The sequence below is a fragment of the Petromyzon marinus genome, chromosome 52, assembly GCF_048934315.1.
Source record: "Petromyzon marinus isolate PM22_M1 ecotype Great Lakes invasive population chromosome 52, UKy_Petmar_22M1.pri1.0, whole genome shotgun sequence".
NCBI classification, from domain to species: Eukaryota; Metazoa; Chordata; class Hyperoartia; order Petromyzontiformes; family Petromyzontidae; genus Petromyzon; species Petromyzon marinus.
The window spans coordinates 12,313,115-12,331,311 of NC_133718.1; the positions used below are offsets into that span (position 1 = coordinate 12,313,115).

General features: G+C 44.1%; 1 protein-coding gene across 1 annotated transcript in view; it reads right to left on the reverse strand.

The window, feature by feature from the left end:
- The window catches only part of AP3B2 (adaptor related protein complex 3 subunit beta 2), a 36,147-nt gene extending 18,588 nt beyond the window's left edge, over positions 1-17,559 (reverse strand). Inside the window, exons 1-13 of the mRNA XM_032973908.2 lie at positions 17,454-17,559; positions 14,635-14,762; positions 13,761-13,836; positions 12,959-13,033; positions 10,880-10,975; positions 8,888-9,048; positions 7,996-8,062; positions 6,726-6,908; positions 4,331-4,504; positions 3,233-3,330; positions 1,445-1,499; positions 871-942; positions 186-248 (exon numbers count right to left, since the gene is read on the reverse strand). Of these exons, the coding sequence (XP_032829799.1) occupies positions 186-248; positions 871-942; positions 1,445-1,499; positions 3,233-3,330; positions 4,331-4,504; positions 6,726-6,908; positions 7,996-8,062; positions 8,888-9,048; positions 10,880-10,975; positions 12,959-13,033; positions 13,761-13,836; positions 14,635-14,741 (1,227 nt within the window). The 5' untranslated portion in view covers positions 14,742-14,762; positions 17,454-17,559. The remainder of the gene's footprint in view (positions 1-185; positions 249-870; positions 943-1,444; positions 1,500-3,232; positions 3,331-4,330; positions 4,505-6,725; positions 6,909-7,995; positions 8,063-8,887; positions 9,049-10,879; positions 10,976-12,958; positions 13,034-13,760; positions 13,837-14,634; positions 14,763-17,453) is intronic.
- Between the last annotated feature and the right edge of the window lie 638 nt (positions 17,560-18,197).

The window sequence follows — 18,197 nt, forward strand, 5'->3', positions numbered from 1 at the left end:
GGGGAGGGATTCAGAGTGTGGCCACACACAAGTCCGGTGATTTACAGGATGCTAGAGCCGATTTATTTCTGTTGAGGAACAATTGTAAGTAAATAAAAATCAGGGAATGACTATGCAACATTACCTCCCTAACATGCTCCTACAGAAGCCCACTCATTGTGTGGATTGCCAATGCAGTAACCCACCTGGAATTCTCGCAGGATGATCGAGATGCTGGTCTCACTTGCGAGGTTGGTGAGAATTTCAAGCTGGAGATGGACACAGGCGGCCAACAAATACGGAGAGGTGAAATCATAGTACAATTAACAACTAAAAATAATAGCACATATCATATTTACACTTTCATTGCAGGATGCCCATGAAATATATCTATAATCTAGCATCCTTTTAGCACAAAGCTATCATGAATGAAGGCGCTGCTGGGTTTCAGTCTGCAGCAGATTCACAGTAGGGGGCGCTGTTGCTGTATGTAATCCTAATTGAGTAATCTGCAGTGTCATTTTTCAAATTTGCTCAAATGTGGACTGTGATGCCGGCGCACGACGGGCCCACTCTTTTTGTGCGATGTCAACGAGATATTTAACGTCCGCTGTGAAGCGGAAGCCGCGTATATTCATTGGTTTATCCGCCCGCAGTAATGACCAGGGCGGCCTGCCGGAGTTGAACAGCGAAAAATCTCCGCCCCAAGTGCGGAACAGCTGGGCCACGAGTAGTCGTGGTACTGCAGTCTGCTCAAAGTGTTTGGCACTTGGCCAACTGCTTAGGATCAGTGACCTTAAAATACAGTTGGATCTGGATCAGAGAGAGGAATTGGATAACCTACGGTTCACTGCTCCCTACTGTTCATGATGACGAGGATGTCGTTGGTACCTTCAGTGTTTTGATCTGTGTTGGGTCTGTAGAGCGGATGTAAAAGTTCTTGAGGTAAGGCTCGAACATACCCTGCAACCAAGCCACAAGCGTCCATTTTACAGCCAGTGTGTTTCAATATAACAAAGAGATATTATCAAAGAAAAAACATTTGGCAATAAATTTATGTAAAAAGCATTAAAACTCTAAACATTCATTATTGGTAAATGCGAATGTAAGCAGGGCTCTGTTTTGTCTCTCTGCAAACAGATAAACACATCTTATAATCCATTGGCCAAGTGGCTTTGCAGACCAATATTATCCAGCACCATTTGTATGTAAGCAAGGAAACGCTGGACAAGTTTCGACTTCCTGGGTCTCATCAGTGGAGTCAGCCTTGTTCAAAGAAATGCTGCTGAGCTTCCGGATGTTATTGGCAAGAGCATTTCATATAAATAATGGGACCCCATTCAATGCATAAGCGTACGAAAAAATGACGATGCTTTTCTGTGGAGCACCACCAGGCAATGACATTCATTCGAGTAGAGCTTTGTATTGCACAGAATATAATTCACTATGAAACAAAGGAGCTTACCCTTCTTTTAATGGTCATGGTAGCAATGTTTTGCAATACTACGTATTGCACCTCCCTGTAAGGATACAAGGGATAGGTTAAGTGACAGCGCGAGCCAACAATATCCCACAAGTGTCAAAGACAATGGGATGACCGCGAGGTGGTGTATGCCAGTGGAGATGATGGTGGTAGAACATTAGACACACCAACCGATGAGAAAGGCCAGCAAATAACAGGACAGAAAGTAGGTTGCTGATCACCTCTATCGGTGGCTCAGCGGTAGAGCCAGCGTCTCACAATGGGAAGGTTTTGAGTTTAAATCCGAGTTGGGGGTTGACTCAGCCCATCATCACTCCAGAGTCTTGTGGGGGAAGTCAACAGTGGTTTCCCTACCCCACAATAGAAATGTGGAATTTCCACCAGCTCAGAAATGTAAACATGAGATGAACACTTTGCCTCAATGCTCAGTTGAGCAAGAAATCGCTTGATTTGCATGTACAGGGCACTTGCTTAATTGCCTCGGCGTCCCATACCGCCTGGCATCCCATCTTATCTCAACCATTCTATTGCCTTGCTGCAGTCTAGCCAAGCAGATCCCCCCAGGGATGATGGGCTCAGTCAACCCCCAACATGGATTTGTACTCATGTTCTTCCAAGTGAGCATGCGGCCCTCTGACTACTTCACCAAGCTGCATACCAATGAGCAGAGATTCTATATTTAAATGTAATCACAAGATATATTCACACATTACCGAGCTGTCAAATTGGCGAATGCCACAAAGGGCTTTAGAAGCTCACCACATTGTCTATTTTAAAAACAAGGTTAAATCCCACCAAGTTTAGTCTTTCAAAGGAGAATTATAGAAATAAACATTGCAGAAGTATGGGTCAGTATGCAATGAGCAAACATTTTATTATATGAGAGTATGCACTGTTGCACCTGTCATGAACAACACAAACAAACATAAATTTTGATTTAAAGCTTTCGTGACTGCAGAAATTAATATTCTTAGTTCTTTCGGTAAAGTCACGTTGTTTCCCTTCAATGTGACTTTACCGAAAGAACTAAGAATACAAACAAACATGTTAATTAAAACAATATATTAACATATACAATGCAAAGAACTGAGTAACAAGACAATCGACATGTGTCATCCGCTGACAAATCATCGAACAATACCGTTGATCAAATCTGAGCTCTGTCTCGGGAATATTTGAGAAATGGACACTAAATCAGGGCCGTATTTCTTTCAACAATACAGTACCTGCAGCCCATGCGTGTTGTCGTAACATTTAGAATTAACATTGGCGGCAAGGTGGTGCAGTGGTATCACGTGTGACCAATAGCAAGAAGGGCCTGGGTTTGATTCCTGACCAAAACATCCCAATGCTGAAGAATTACCTGCAAATCATTTAACCCTTTCCCGTTCTTATAATGTACATGTGTGTGTACGGCATCAAGCCCATTCCGAACGGAATCGGAAGTAAAAGGCCGTGCGGAAGGGCGTGTGGTACACTTCTGTGCCACACGTCCTTCCGCACGGCCTCTCTAAATAAAATTTAGCGCCCACCGATTTAGCATTCCGTGATTCAGCGGTGAATGGGACAGCCGCCCTGCAACTTACAGACATCTTGTAATGGGTGAATTGGTATTGCATATTGCATTGTCGCCCCTTAAGGCAAAAAAAACTTGGCAGGACCCTCCTGAAAAAGTGTTGAGAGTCAGTGAGGCTTTCTGGGGCAAATATAGTGTCAACATAATAATATTAATACCAATAAGAAAGCTTTCCAAGCCAAAGGGCAGCTCACCTGTGGCTCCGTAAAAGCCTCACCAAGGGCTTGGCGATTACACCAAGTTCAGCTTTCGGTGACAAATGAAAGTACAGCTGAGCCACGGCCATCACCACCTGAAACAACACCATCACCACCACCAATGACAAACAGCCCCCATACAGCCTTAACAAGACTGTTGGGGCAAGTGCTGTTAGCGAGCACTTATGAAAGCCGGCACGGCATACGAGGGGGTGGGTGGCCAACAGCACGCCCGGGTGCTTTTGTCTCCCCAGCGGCGACGTTTACTCATCGCACCAGGTACTCATTTGAGGCGGCGTCGTCCTGGGGAGGCCCAGGACCGGTTCAGATAATCGTCACTGGTGTTGGCCATGAGCGGTAATCTAACTCGGGTCGCCGGGATCGTAGCGCAGCGCGCTAACCGCTACACTACCGCTCCCCATACCTCCACCACCATCACCACCACCACCAACTACCACCACCACACGGACTCCAGGGGTCATCCACAAAGGTGGTGATGGGGCCCAGCTGGAACGCGCTCGCCGCTTGTTGTAGAGGTTCGCAGTTCGAGCTCGGTGGTCACCCTGGTTATTACAGTGGTGGTATTAATCGTAGAAACACGACATGCAGTCTGCTTCTAATGGTGGACTTTAAAAAGATTCCCTGATGTAATTCGCAACGAGCAGGCCATTGTGTGCCAGCGTCATGTTCCTAATTAGTGAAATGTGAAAGATTACCCACTAATTACTCAATTGGCATGACACAGCAGCGATCAACAGCAGCGATCAGCAGCAACCATCACCCCCTACCAGCAGACTATTTCCTGCTTTCAGGCCAGGTGCTGAGTCACCTTGTACTATACGGGGACAGCTGTCACGGTGGAGGTGGAGGCTTTATATGTACGTTGAACTTCTTTCGCACCGTACGCAGCCAACCGTTCTAATCGGAGACGAGATGCGACGCAAAAGTCGCTCGTCGCCTCGAGACGCCTCGAGATGCCTCGAGACGCCCCGCCGTAACGGAGGCTCTACCAAAGGCACCGAATCGCAGTGGTCAAAGACACAATGGCGTGCTGCTGCTGCTGCTGCTGCTGCTGCCGGCGCGGTCCAAACTCACGGCCGTGTTGCGGCTCTGCAGCAGGGGCTTGGTGTTCCTGAGCAGCAGCCGGTGGTCGGGGTCCATCATGTAGGGCCTGCTCCTGGGCAGTGGCTCGCCGCTCGCCTTCTCTTCAGCCGCTTCGTCGTCCGAGCCGTAGAACGCCTTCTCGCTGTTCTCTTCCAGCAGGGACTCCTGCAGCAGCGGGAGGAAACAGTAGATACAACTACAGAGTCAATATATATATAGACTACTTTATATATAAAGTAGTATATATACTACTTTATATATAGAGTAGTATATATACTACTACTTATATAGAGTAGTATATATACTACTTTATATAGAGTCACTAGATACTACTGTAGAGTCACTAGATACTACTTATATATAGTCACTAGATACTACTATAGAGTCACTAGATACAACTATAGTCAATATATACTACTTTATATATAAAGTAGTATATATACTACTTTATATAGAGTCACTAGATACTACTGTAGAGTCACTAGATACTACTTATATATAGTCACTAGATACTACTATAGAGTCACTAGATACAACTATAGAGTCAATATATACTACTTATATATAAAGTAGTATATATACTACTATAGAGTCACTAGATACAACTACAGAGTCAATATATACTACTTTATATATAAAGTAGTATATATACTACTTCATAGTCAGTAGATACTACTATAGAGTCACTAGATACAACTACAGTCAATATATATTACTTTATATAAAAAATATATACTACTTTATATAAAAAAATATATATACTACTATATATAGTCACTAGATACTACTGTAGAGTCACTACATACTACTTATATATAGTCACTAGATACTACTATAGAGTCACTAGATACAACTACAGAGTCAATATATACTACTTTATATATAAAGTAGTATATATACTACTATATATAGAGTCACTAGATACTACTATAGTCACTAGATACAACTACAGAGTCAATATATATTACTTTATATATAACGTAGTATATATACTATATATAAACAGTAACTAGATACTACTATAGAGTCACTAGATACAACTACAGAGTCAATATATACTACTTTATATATAAAGTTAGTATTATACTTCTGTAAGTCACTAGATACTACTGTAGAGTCACTAGATACTACTCACTCTGTTGTATGTAGGGTGTGGAGGTATATATACCTACGCGGGGGTACAAATATTTTTGGGGGGGGGGGGGGCGACAATTTTCGGAAACCTTTTATATCAACTATTTTTGGTGTAGAAATGGACAAAGGGCCCATCGGGCCTTCACAATAGCTTAGTATTTGTGTATGTATATGTTATGTTTTTAAGAGAAGTTTCGAAATATATTCTTCGCCTGGGCAACGCCGGGTACTTCCTGATAGTAATATATAATACAGGAGACAGCACAGTCCGTAAAAACACGTGAGGTGTGTACGCAGGCTGAACAAAGATGGAGGCGCGTGGGAAGCATCTAGAAGCATCCTGCCTTGTGTTATACTACGTCAAGGCAGCCATACCACTGCTTATTCCGACTCACGCGACGTAGTTCTGTTCACTCAATAGCATTATATCGAATTCGCATCCGCGTTTAAAAAATATATGTGCTTCTTTAAAGATTCAGTGCTATGTCCAATTTGCATTTTTAAAGCACGCGGCGTTACAGGAGAACAGACTGTACTACACCGTGTGTTATGATTAAGGGCCGTTGCCCGAAATGTCACCTATTAAACATTTAATTCAAAACGAATATTGGTCTGCAAAGCCAAGAGGGTGTTGGACTAAAACATGTTTTTTTTAAATATGGACACACAATGGAGTTTTTCTTACATTTGTTTTTATCCAAAATGCTCCACAACGCATAATGAGTTTGTGTACCATATTGATTGTTTGCGTGATATGGAGTGTTCTTGCCAACATGACTATTCTGCTCAGGAGACCCAGAAGATCGAAATCGGTCCCGTGTACGCTCGCGTAAACAAATGCGATTGGATAATATTGGTTTGGAAAGCCGATAGCCTGGTGGACTAAACTATTTATTCATTTATTATTAGAGACATTCAAAATGAAAACTATTATACAGCTTTATATATGTTAACTCAATGTACAGCGATATAATAATGAAACTTCAGACACACAATGGCCTACTCATTTCGAGTGACAGCACGGGGTCTTTAACGTCCACCGTGAAGCGGACGGCGGGTGGTCATTTCCCGTCAATGCGCCCCGAGTATTAACCAGGGCGGCCCACTGCATTGAAACCGCAAAGCCCTGCAGCAAGCGGCGAACGCGGACCGCTCGGCCACTTCACCCCCCGAAAATGAAATCGTGGTCACACGCCCCTTGGCTGCGTCGCCTGTCGGAGGGAGGGAGGGACGGAGGGACGGAGGGACTCACGTTTTGATTGGGGTTCAGGAACTGCGTGCGAGCGTAGCGGGTCAGCATGTTGATGATGACCACCTGGCCCCACTCCTCCACGTCCACCAGCAGGTTGCACAGCTTGCGGTAGTTCTTGTGGATCAGGTCAATGCGCTCGGGGCAAACCTCCTCAAAGGCCATCACCACACTCCCTGCCACCAACTACACGACAAAGGTCACCCACATAGCCTTTAACAGCGCTGTTAACGGGCACCTTTAAAGGCCGGCACGGGCACACAATGGGGTGGGTGGCCAACACGACGCCCGGCTGCCTTCGTCTCAATGCTGATGTTTACACACCGCACCAGGCACATGTCTGAGGCTGAGCCGACCTAGGAGAGGGCCCAGGACCGGTTTAGATATTCATCAATGGTGCCGGTCACGAGCGGGAATTAAACTTTGGTCGCTAGCTCCATAGCGCAGTGCTCTAACCTCGACACTACCGCTCCCAACCAACTACGACAAGCACACACACACAACACACACATTCTAACTAAAAAAAATGTTTGGCTTGTGGCATTGGTCGTGAAAACGTGTGTTAAATACACAGGCACGCAGTAATGGAAACATAATACGCACACATACACATGGTGAATCATGCACAGAACAATCACCAGAGGAAACATTCTATTATTCTTCACCATCATCCATCATATCCCTTGTAGTGGTGGCACGTCTTGCCCAAGCCCACTTTCCTTCACAGTTTTGGATGCTGTCATTAAGCTGCATTAAGGAAATAATTCCTGCATAAAATTGTTAAATGGTCCGAGGCAGATGTGAGATTAAAAAAAGAGAAACTGGACTTCCCTCCACTGGAATAAACTTCCCCTGTACATTAAGGCCCCCTCCTTAACCTCCCTCTATTCTTCCCTTAAAGCCTCACCTATCGCCCATTCTCTTCATCTTCCATCCCCTCACCCCTCCACTCCTTCCCATCTCTCCCCTACCCTTTCGTGAACCAGAAGTACCCCTCGATTGCGGTCACCCATGGAGGCCCCCCGCCATCTAAACCATTCCATTAAGTAACCGTTTTTTCAAACTATGCTAAGCGCCTTGATTAAAGGCGCGATATTGATACAAAATGAGATTAGATTTGCGAAGAACAATGGTTAAATGGCTATGCATTTTAAGGAAATGTCGTTTATCTTGGAAACCAAGAGGGTCTCCACCTCCCTACTTGGGTCATTTGGCCAGGACTGTTTGTTTCGGTTTGAATGAGTGGGATCAAACATTCAGCACAGCCACCTACCGTCGTTTTATCCGCCAACAGCCTCTCGATGACTTCTATCAGCTGATCCTTCTGATCTGGATCTAGACTGCAGGCACAATAACAAAAACGCATTCAAACATTCCACCACCTTCCAGCTTTCTGCAGACACGCCACGGCTACAAAACGTTAAAAATGTACTCCAGAGTATTGGTTTGGAACTTGCGGTTGCATAGAGGGATTATTTAATTTTTTACTAGGTTACGTAATGATCAGATCAAAGTTGTGTGTAAGAACGCTCCACCACTCGCCAACCAAGCGGATGAAACTGTCACGTGCACAAGCAGTGGCGGCTCGTGACATTTCCACGAGTTGGGGCTGTTGTGAGTGACCTCTGAAAATATGGCGTTCTAAGAAAGAAAAACCTTGGCATGTCATTGGCCTTCCCGTGGAAGTGATATAACTGTATTATCTACCAACGCTAGGCATTTATAAACAAAACGAAACAAAACAACAAAGCACTGCTGTCCCCATGACTCTCAAGTCCACACAACCCCTTTGACACTGCCAAAAGCCTACAGGGTTGTAGGCCGTGATCTGATATATTTGCACAGTGCAACCTCGCGTTGTGACATCGTCATTACAGCAATGGGCGCCTTTTTCACCCCCCCTGAATGGGTCTCGAACGGCGTGGCTAAAATGCAAAGCTAATCGCAATGAAGGGAAATCTCTCACTCGGACGCCTTCACAGCTGCCCCGAGAACTCTCTGAGACACAAATCACACTGCGTTGCAGCAGTTTCTAAAATGAACTTAAAATGTATGCTGCAAATTGCCCAGTGTTGTGTGCGATGCAGCTGCATAAATGACACTACGATATAAAACCTTACTGTCATTAATATTATTGCCGGTAATACTGCCACTGCTATTCTTACCTGTAGAGTTTGGGGATGGCGTGTGCCGCTGTTTTTCGCACGTACGGCGACATGTCAGAGGCCGCCTCCTTGATGGAGAGCATCATGATTGGCACAATGATGGGCACTCGGATGCTGGAGAGCACGCGCAGCGCGCTCGCTCGGATCAACTGGTTCGGGTCCTGGGAGCAATAGCATGGCAACAACATAGGACACTTTAAATAAATAAAAACATACGATTGTACGAAAACGTATATCTTGATTCATGAGAGATTGTGGTGTTAGGCCACGTAATGGTCTGGGGCCAACTGTGTGTCGTCCTGGATTTCCTTCTATCCAGGATCTTGTCCTGATGCTGTTTGAAACGAAACGTCGTAGCCAATCGCTGGCTATAAAAATAATTCTCCAGGTCACCGGTGAGTGAGCTGAAAAAAAATAATAACAATTGGCGGAGCTGTTAAAGATTGTACACCTGACGATTGAATGTGTTTTTGCCGTGTCGGGTGGTAGAGGGTCGTAACAAATCAAATTTGGCCAGATCATTACATGGCCAAACCCAACAATAATTTATAGACACGAGCAGATTGTAAACGCCTCCCCAGTCGTAACCGACACTGCTGAATGATGGAAAACAAGCAGTAGGATGACGTTGACACAATGGCCACTTCTTTAGAGCGCAGAGAGAGGGCAGTTGGAATGTTTGACTGGTGTTAGCTGGTGACTGCATTTTTGGAATGCTTGAGTCGTTGAGTGAAGTCAACTCTTGTTACTCGTGACTATTCACATATTTAAGAGAGAATTCAGGAACAGTTTTGGTGACAGAAATGCGTACGTGTCTTGGTCCGAGTCCGTGTCTATCTCCTTGTCTCTCAGTGCCGAGCTTCAAGTGTAAAAACCAGAGTTGTGAAATGACAACCCGCAACCGTTTTTAGATTCGGTTCGTGGTTCCGAAATTCAGGAACTGGTGTGACAGTCTCCAGCGGAATGTTTGTAATGAATGCACTGATGGGCCCGTGAGAACGAACAAACCACGTGTTACATTGGCCCTCGTTTCTCAGTTAAAAGATAAAGATGCAGCTCTGCAATTGATGCCTTCTTACTGACACCATTGCTGGCAAAAGGGCCTCCACTAGAAAGAGCTCAGAGGGTATTTGATCTGCTCTTCCATGCTGACCAGACATATTGGAAGGGGTAGGTCATGCCCACACTTTACCCCACAACGTGACCTGCTGTTTGATGAAATGTGGTGTACCCATTTACACTGATGGGTGGGACAGAGGTGGGGGGGGTGTGAATTTAAGGAACGTTCCACGTTGTTTTGCGTCTCTGCAGATGGAACCGAAGTTGCCATCCTCTTGCCTGCTCACTCCTATGCCACTCATGGGGGAGGGCCTCCATAAGAGGCACCTATGGAGAATACTTGGTCTACTCTTCTACGTTGGACCACAAGTCCAGTGTGCAAACCATGCTCCGCCATCACACTAATGTGGCAACTCCCTCAGTTTGTCAGTTAACTTTGTTTATTTCCAGACATGTCTGTGTGCGGGAAACCAGTTCACACCGTTATTTTCATGCGGCCACCGGTTACACAAAAAAAAACAAGTTTATCAATCCAAGTTAAGACGAACAAACTCGCATCTTTAAATAACTCCGTGGTCTTAAGAGAAAATAATATATAGTCAGCGATGTTTCGGGCAATTTCCCACAACGCCTTTCTTCAGACCACACGAAGAAGGCCCAACGCGTGAAGCGTCACATGTTCATTCTTTTCCTTCAGGGCCACGGTGTTACCGACGAACGTGTTCGAGTTGTTTGTTAGTTGTGCTTGTGCACCACTGGCAAGGCAGCAGCAGCGTCACCAATCAACGTATCCAGTTTAGACTGAAACACGGTCCGGCCCCGTCTACACGCTTCCTACATTATTAATGGGGTGGAACTAATAAACGTCACAAGACAGTGGGGGTTACAGTAATATTCCGTGATGAAAAGCACCAAAGTCCACATCGCGATTACCTTTAATGCCCTTTGGAATGTGCTGATGGACAGAAGGGCCAAGTCCTGCTGCTCCTCTGCGTAACGCACGAGGTATACGTAGACCAGCTTCTTCACCTGAGAAACGCAAGAGAAGTTCTCCATCACCGACGTTATTACTCCCAGATTAACTCAACCTCCCCCCGCTCGGCGTGATACAAAGTGTAGGCACGTGGAAGGAAAACGACGTGAACTAATTTTGCGCCATGTCACCGCTCGGCTGCCACCTCCCCTCTCGTCTGTGGTTCCTCGCGCCTCCGAGTTGCTCTCTTTCTTTGACAGCGAGCGAATATTGCACGGCAACGTGTCACAAGTTAAGATTGTTAAGGCAAATGCCGCGCCCAGGTGCAGAGAACGTCACGCGCAGGTGCATCCATATCGCATTCCGCGTTGCAGCGATAGCAACACAATACTCGTTCCCATTCAGTCCTCGGCAGGACTGCATAACGCTCCCACGCTCACTCTCACCGGACCGCTCATGTTTCAGAATTAGAGACTACTTGTCTCATTGTCGAAAATACACTCAAGGAAATTAAGCGCATCAACTAATTCAACTGCAAGTGATTAAACAATGACGTGTGTAGATGATGCATAGGGCCTGATTGATTGCAATGGGCAAGTTAAATTATATTAGGCCTTCCATTAATTATGATGAACGGATGTGAGCTTTAACCAAATATCAAATGAGAAGCCCAAAAGCCGTGGCCTGATTTTGAAAGTTCCAAACAACATTCACTCAGTGGCAGATCCAATGGGGGCAATCACCCCGCCCCCATGAGACCACAAAAAGTGGTATTTTATTGATATATAGAGAAAATGTATTGCATTTTTTTCTAAACATTAATACCGGGCCATATTTTTAAAGTTCGAGATTTCAGGACCACCGTCCCCTTGGGAAGGTTCTTTGATCCAGCTCTGTATTCACGACAGCAACCTCCAGACAGGGCAACATGTGTTTGTTGAAAATACACCGAGACTCACAAATCATATCATCCACCCCCCCCCCACCCTCCCATTTAACCTACAATGCAGACAAAACAAATGTACAGCAGATGCACTTCATATGAAATAGCACTAACGTGAAGTACGCCAAGGCCCGTTTGGGCAAAATGGCAAACAAGGCTGTGTGATCAGTGGAAGCTTAAATGTGGAACGTAACATGTCTCAGAGGGACAGTTTTTCACACACTGTGGGCCGGTGAGTGTGCTGTAATGGGCTTTGCGTGAATCTTAAATGTTTGATCACAGTTGCGGAGTACAGCCTGATAAGTATGAACAAAAAATCCAAATATATTTGTGAACAACATTGCCTTAAAAGAAAACATTGATTTTTACGTGTTATTCCCGAAACGTCACCTATTACATATTTTTCCTTTTTAAGGCCACAGTGTTATTGACGAATGTATTGAGATTGTTTTAGTTGTGCTTGAGCACCAGTGCGAATGCAGCAACATTACGTTTGGACAGTACCCAACCGGCAGCTGAAACAACTAAGGTTAAGGCTAAGCTTTCATCAGCTAAGATTCTCAGAGCATGCAACGTGAATCTTAGTTGTTCTATCCGACTGTTAGTAGGCATCGTTCTAGGTAACGTTTTATTTTTGTCAGTCAAAATTTACTGCAAAATATGAGCCAAAGAGAGGCTGGCCTTGTCTCTTGTGCCAAGAATTACGGAACCAGATTCATCAGTAATTGGTGGAAATTACATTTAGCAGAAAACTGTTTGCAAAGGCTCTGGCAATTGACCAGAAAGGGACAGGATGCCAGTATCTTCCATTTGCGATTTGATCGTGAAGTGGAACAGGTTGGGGACTCGTGTTTCCCTATACCGGAGAGGGCAAACCAGCGGAATGCACGGGGGCACACAAGGCAAAGCACGTCAAAGGACAAAGTTCAAACGATTTCCTGCAAAGACAATAACTTCAATCATTCGTGTTCATTTAAGCGGTGTTTATTTTCTACATACACACAGATACAATTCCCTTTTGTTTTACAACCCACCCAGGTCGTCCGTAAAATTTTTTTAATGAAATGTCAAGCATGAGATGTACACAAGAACTCACCTCTAAGTTCTTACAAGCCACGTTCTTTACAACAGCTGGGAAGAGTTCCGATGCATTTTTTCCTCTGGCCACCATCTGGTCGATACGATAAAACCACTTGTAATGAGATTGAACATTGACAGGTTGATGAAATTACAGCCTTTATAATACATCCCATGTTTGATTTTCATTGCATATTTAGCTGTGTTCGATTTTTTTTGTTATTTCACCCATTTATCAAACTGCAGCACATTCTACATAGCAGAGAGCTCACGTGAAGGGTAATTAATCATGTCTGCGAATGACGAGAATAACCGCATTATAACTGGATAATTGAGTAGGCCTGAAATCCATGAGTTTCAAACAACATCACACAGAAGTTTGTAAAAAGCAGACAAACTTTGTGCATTATGCAAAAAAGCATCATCATTTCCTGAAGAAATGCATTGTGGTTCTCTTGCCTGGGGCCAGCATCACAATAAATGTGAGCATGTTACTAACTACTAGCAGCAGCGATGCAGTGATGGACAATTGTGGACCGGTTTTGTCCAATACTCTGCTGATGAGTCCTCATGACGTCAGAGGCTGTGTTCTTTTTTACGTGTGTGTGTGTTGAAGCGTCATTGCCTGAAATGTCATCCCACCGTATCTGTTGCAATGTGGTGTCAGTTATGAATGTAGTGAGTTGTGCCGATTCCTGCTTGTATACCACTGGCAATGCAGTTATTTAGTTTGCTTTGAACAGTATTTCAAATCATACACATTGCAAATTCACGTGATGACTTATTTACAAAGCAGGATCCAGTAAACCAGTTCATCATACCGCAACAATCCTCTTCATGGCCTCCAGCTTCAACGAGTCTTTGTTGCTGTCCAGCATTTCCTTCAAGTCATCGTGTCTGAAAAAACGATAAACATTACATAACGTCGCAAAGCAGCACACAACACAAATGAGACAGTGCAGTAATTACTTTGTGTTCAGGGTACTCCAACATAATAATAACTGGTAATTGTTGAATATTTGGCACTCACACCATTCTTATATGACAGGGCAATCACAAAGGCGCTATTTTTCACAGCCTGACATAGTCTGCCAGTGGGGAGTAAAGTTGATGGATGTTATCCCAAATGAGTAATCTCTGGGAAATTTTTCAAACTTGCCAATTTGGACCATGGTGCCGAAACACAACAACGTCCTACCGTTTTCAGACGACGTCACAGAATCTTGTACATCCTCAATGAAGCAGAAGGCACGTATAATAATAACCAGGACAGGCTGCCGGATTTGATATCACCAAACAGGGAGATGTTAACAACTACCGTGTATTTTATCATTAGGTTGGTCAGTCACACCCATCCAATCCCGACTCCTGCTTCCAGACGATGAACATGGATGGCTCTTCCTGCTGCGATGCCGATTCCAGACCCCGACCCCAAGTTCAAGACTCCAGAACCTGGATCCTTAGAGCCCGACTCCCAGCCTGTAGCCTTGGCCCCAAGACCTCGACTCCAACCCTGGCCTCAAAACAGTGACCCCAACGCTAACCCCCGGACCCTGACTCCCAAGTCCAAAACACCGATAAAACCCGATCCGAATCCTAGCCCCAAAACGCTTACTTCAAGAACCAAACCATGGTCTCGAGACCACGACTACCGGTCGCTCCCCCAACCTCCCCGGCTCCCCCCCCAAGACTCACTTCTTGTAGTCGGCAGTGAAGATGCCCCCGCTGGCTGGGTCGTGCCCATACTCGGGCTCCCCTGTGGACGAGGAGCTCTTGTCCTCGTTGTACGGAGTGGTGCTCATGGTGTGGTCACCTCCCGGGACCTGCGTGAGGAGGTGACGTGCGGGATGACAGCGGAGGCTCTCTTTTAAGCGTGCGCTCTGCCACAAATGCTTGTTACGTGCACTATAACACGTTACGTGGCTGTAACAATGTGTATTATTACACATTATGTGGCTGTAACAATGTGTATTATTACACATTACGTGGCTGTAACAATGTGTATTATTACACATTACGTGGCTGTAACAATGTGTATTATAACACATTACATGGCTGTTACAATGTGTATTATAACACGTTACATGGCTGTAACAATGTGTATTATAACACGTTACGTGGCTGTTACAATGTGTATTATAACACGTTACGTGGCTGTTACAATGTGTATTATAACACGTTACGTGGCTGTTACAATGTTTATTATAACACGTTACGTGGCTGTAACAATGTGTATTATAACACGTTACATGGCTGTAACAATGTGTATTATAACACGTTACATGGCTGTAACAATGTGTATTATAACACGTTACGTGGCTGTAACAATGTGTATTATAACACGTTACATGGCTGTAACAATGTGTATTATAACACGTTACATGGCTGTAACAATGTGTATTATAACACGTTACATGGCTGTAACAATGTGTATTATAACACGTTACATGGGTGTTACAATGTGTATTATAACACGTTACATGGCTGTAACAATGTGTATTATAACACGTTACATGGCTGTAACAATGTGTATTATAACACATTACGTAGCTCTTACAATGTGTATTATAACACGTTACATGGCTGTTACAATGTGTATTATAACACGTTATATGGCTGTAACAATGTGTATTATAACACGTTACATGGCTGTAACAATGTGTATTATAACACGTTACATGGCTGTAACAATGTGTATTATAACACGTTACATGGCTGTTACAATGTGTATTATAACACGTTACATGGCTATTACAATGTGTATTATTACACATTACATGGCTGTAACAATGTGTATTATAACACGTTACATGGTTGTTACAATGTGTATTATACACGTTACATGGCTGTAACAATGTGTATTATAACACTTTACATGGCTGTTACAATGTATATTATAATACGTTACATGGCTGTTACAATATGTATTATTACACATTACGTGGCTGTAACAATGTGTATTATAACACGTTACATGGCAGTTACAATGTGTATTATAACACGTTACATGGCTGTTACAATGTGCATGATAACACGTTACATGGCTGTAACAATGTGTATTATAAGACGTTACATGGCTGTTACAATGTGTATTATTACACATTACGTGGCTGTAACAATGTGTATTATAACACGTTACATGGCTGTAACAATGTGTATTATAACACGTTACATGGCTGTTACAATGTGTATTATAACACGTTACATGGCTGTTACAATGTGTATTATAACAGGTTACATGACTGTACAATGTGTATTATTACACGTTACATGGCTGTAACAATGTGTATTATAACACGTTACATGGCTGTAACAATGTGTATTATAACACATTACGTGGCTGTTACAATGTGTATTATAACACGTTACATGGCTGTTACAATGTGTATTATAACACGTTACATGGCTGTAACAATGTGTATTATAACACGTTACATGGCTGTAACAATGTGTATTATAACACATTGTGTGGCTGTTACAATGATCATTAAACATGTGACGTCCTTGTCAAAGCATAAAAAACACGTTGCGTGGCTGTTACATTATAACACGTTAAGCGGCTATTGTAACTTGTCATAACACGTTACATGGCTGTTGAAACGCGTTACAATACGTGGTTGTTATACCGTTTATTATAACACATTCCATGTTATAACACGTTATAATACAAGTCTTGCTACAAGATGCAAGTCAATATATGTTAACATAGCTATACTGTATATGTTATAACAGCTATCGTAACAGATGTGACGGTTACTGTAGCTGTTACATTATAATCATATCCGTTACCATAGCTAAAATGTGAAACATATAGTGTAATATAATAGCTATGTTGTAATTGATATTACAATAACAGTTGCTATGCGTGTTAAATCACAATGTTATAACATGCCGCAATATATGATACACGATCTGGTACGCTGTAGAGTCGCTGTTATGTTATAATAGATATTGTACACAGCACTATATATTTATTGTACCACAGCTGCCGAACAAATGCTCAGAACGCCAAACGGCCAGCAACACAACTGCTGGATGTTAAACTAAATGCTGCAGCGTTTGTGACAATCGGCGTTGTTATAATGTGGCTATTAGTCGACTGCAGGTGGGGTTGTCACAGACGTCAGCTGTCAACAAAGTGATTTCCTGCTTGGAGTATTCCCAAGCAACAGCCCTGGGCCGGAGGTGGACATTTGTCGGTGTGGCGGGAGGCCTGAGACCCTCTCCACATAGCACAACCGGCTGTTGACTTCCCCAAGTGGGTACTCGATGTATCCACCCCGGAGGAGGTGATGGTGACGATGGGGGCCCAGGAGTCGACCAATGTCACTTAACCCGGGACCTTAACTCGCGTCGCCTTCCCACTGCGAGCCGCTCGCAGAGCAGGAATAAACAACACAACGGCTCCGACAGTGCCCGTAGGTCACGTCGACACTTATCTGTAATCGCATTCGTAACAACGCAGTGGTTACAACAATAATATTAATATCGACGACGACGAGGAGCAGCATTACCTTGTACAGTGCGAGTGTGGAGTGGAAACACCGCGCCTCTCAATGGAACATGGCGAAGTGCGGCGCGGTCACGTGGGCGCCACGCGCCACTGGCGGAGGGCAGGGGGCGGGGGATCGGGGATTTGAGGCGGGGCTAAGGGCGGGGCCAGAGGCGGGGCTAAATTAAGGAATTCGGGGCGGGGCTATTTTCAGAACCAGAATATTCATTCCTGGAGGAATCAGATGAGCTATGAAGCTCTTTTCCACAGATGGCCAGTAGGGGAAGGTCAGAACGTTACAACAACAATACAAAACACACTCGGAGTGCAAATTACTTAAAATATTTTTTTAATACTACCAGGTCAAGCCCACTGAGCTGTTAGCTTCTTTTTCAGAAGCGACCTGTCCACAAATGACATCCCAACGAAGTGGCCCATCACGTGGAAATTAATAGAAGCAAAATAATCTAAATAATAGAAAATATTATATGCTTGCGTATGACAGCTATACGTTCAGAAGCTAAATGCCAATGGTCGAGGTCTGCTCGACAGATATTTTGCGTCAGATTGTTCACTAGGGAGCCAGGGGATTTAGATCGGTTTCAGCGTTCCAGTTACGATTCGCATTTTCGTTATTTAAATGTCCGTCTCAGCAATGTTGTGTACAAGCTGCCGGCCCAGGCTGGAGCGCAGTGGCTCTGCTACTGAGTCGATCAGTGAGAGGGAGGAAGTTCGCAGCACATCAGATGAGACGCCCCAGGATGTC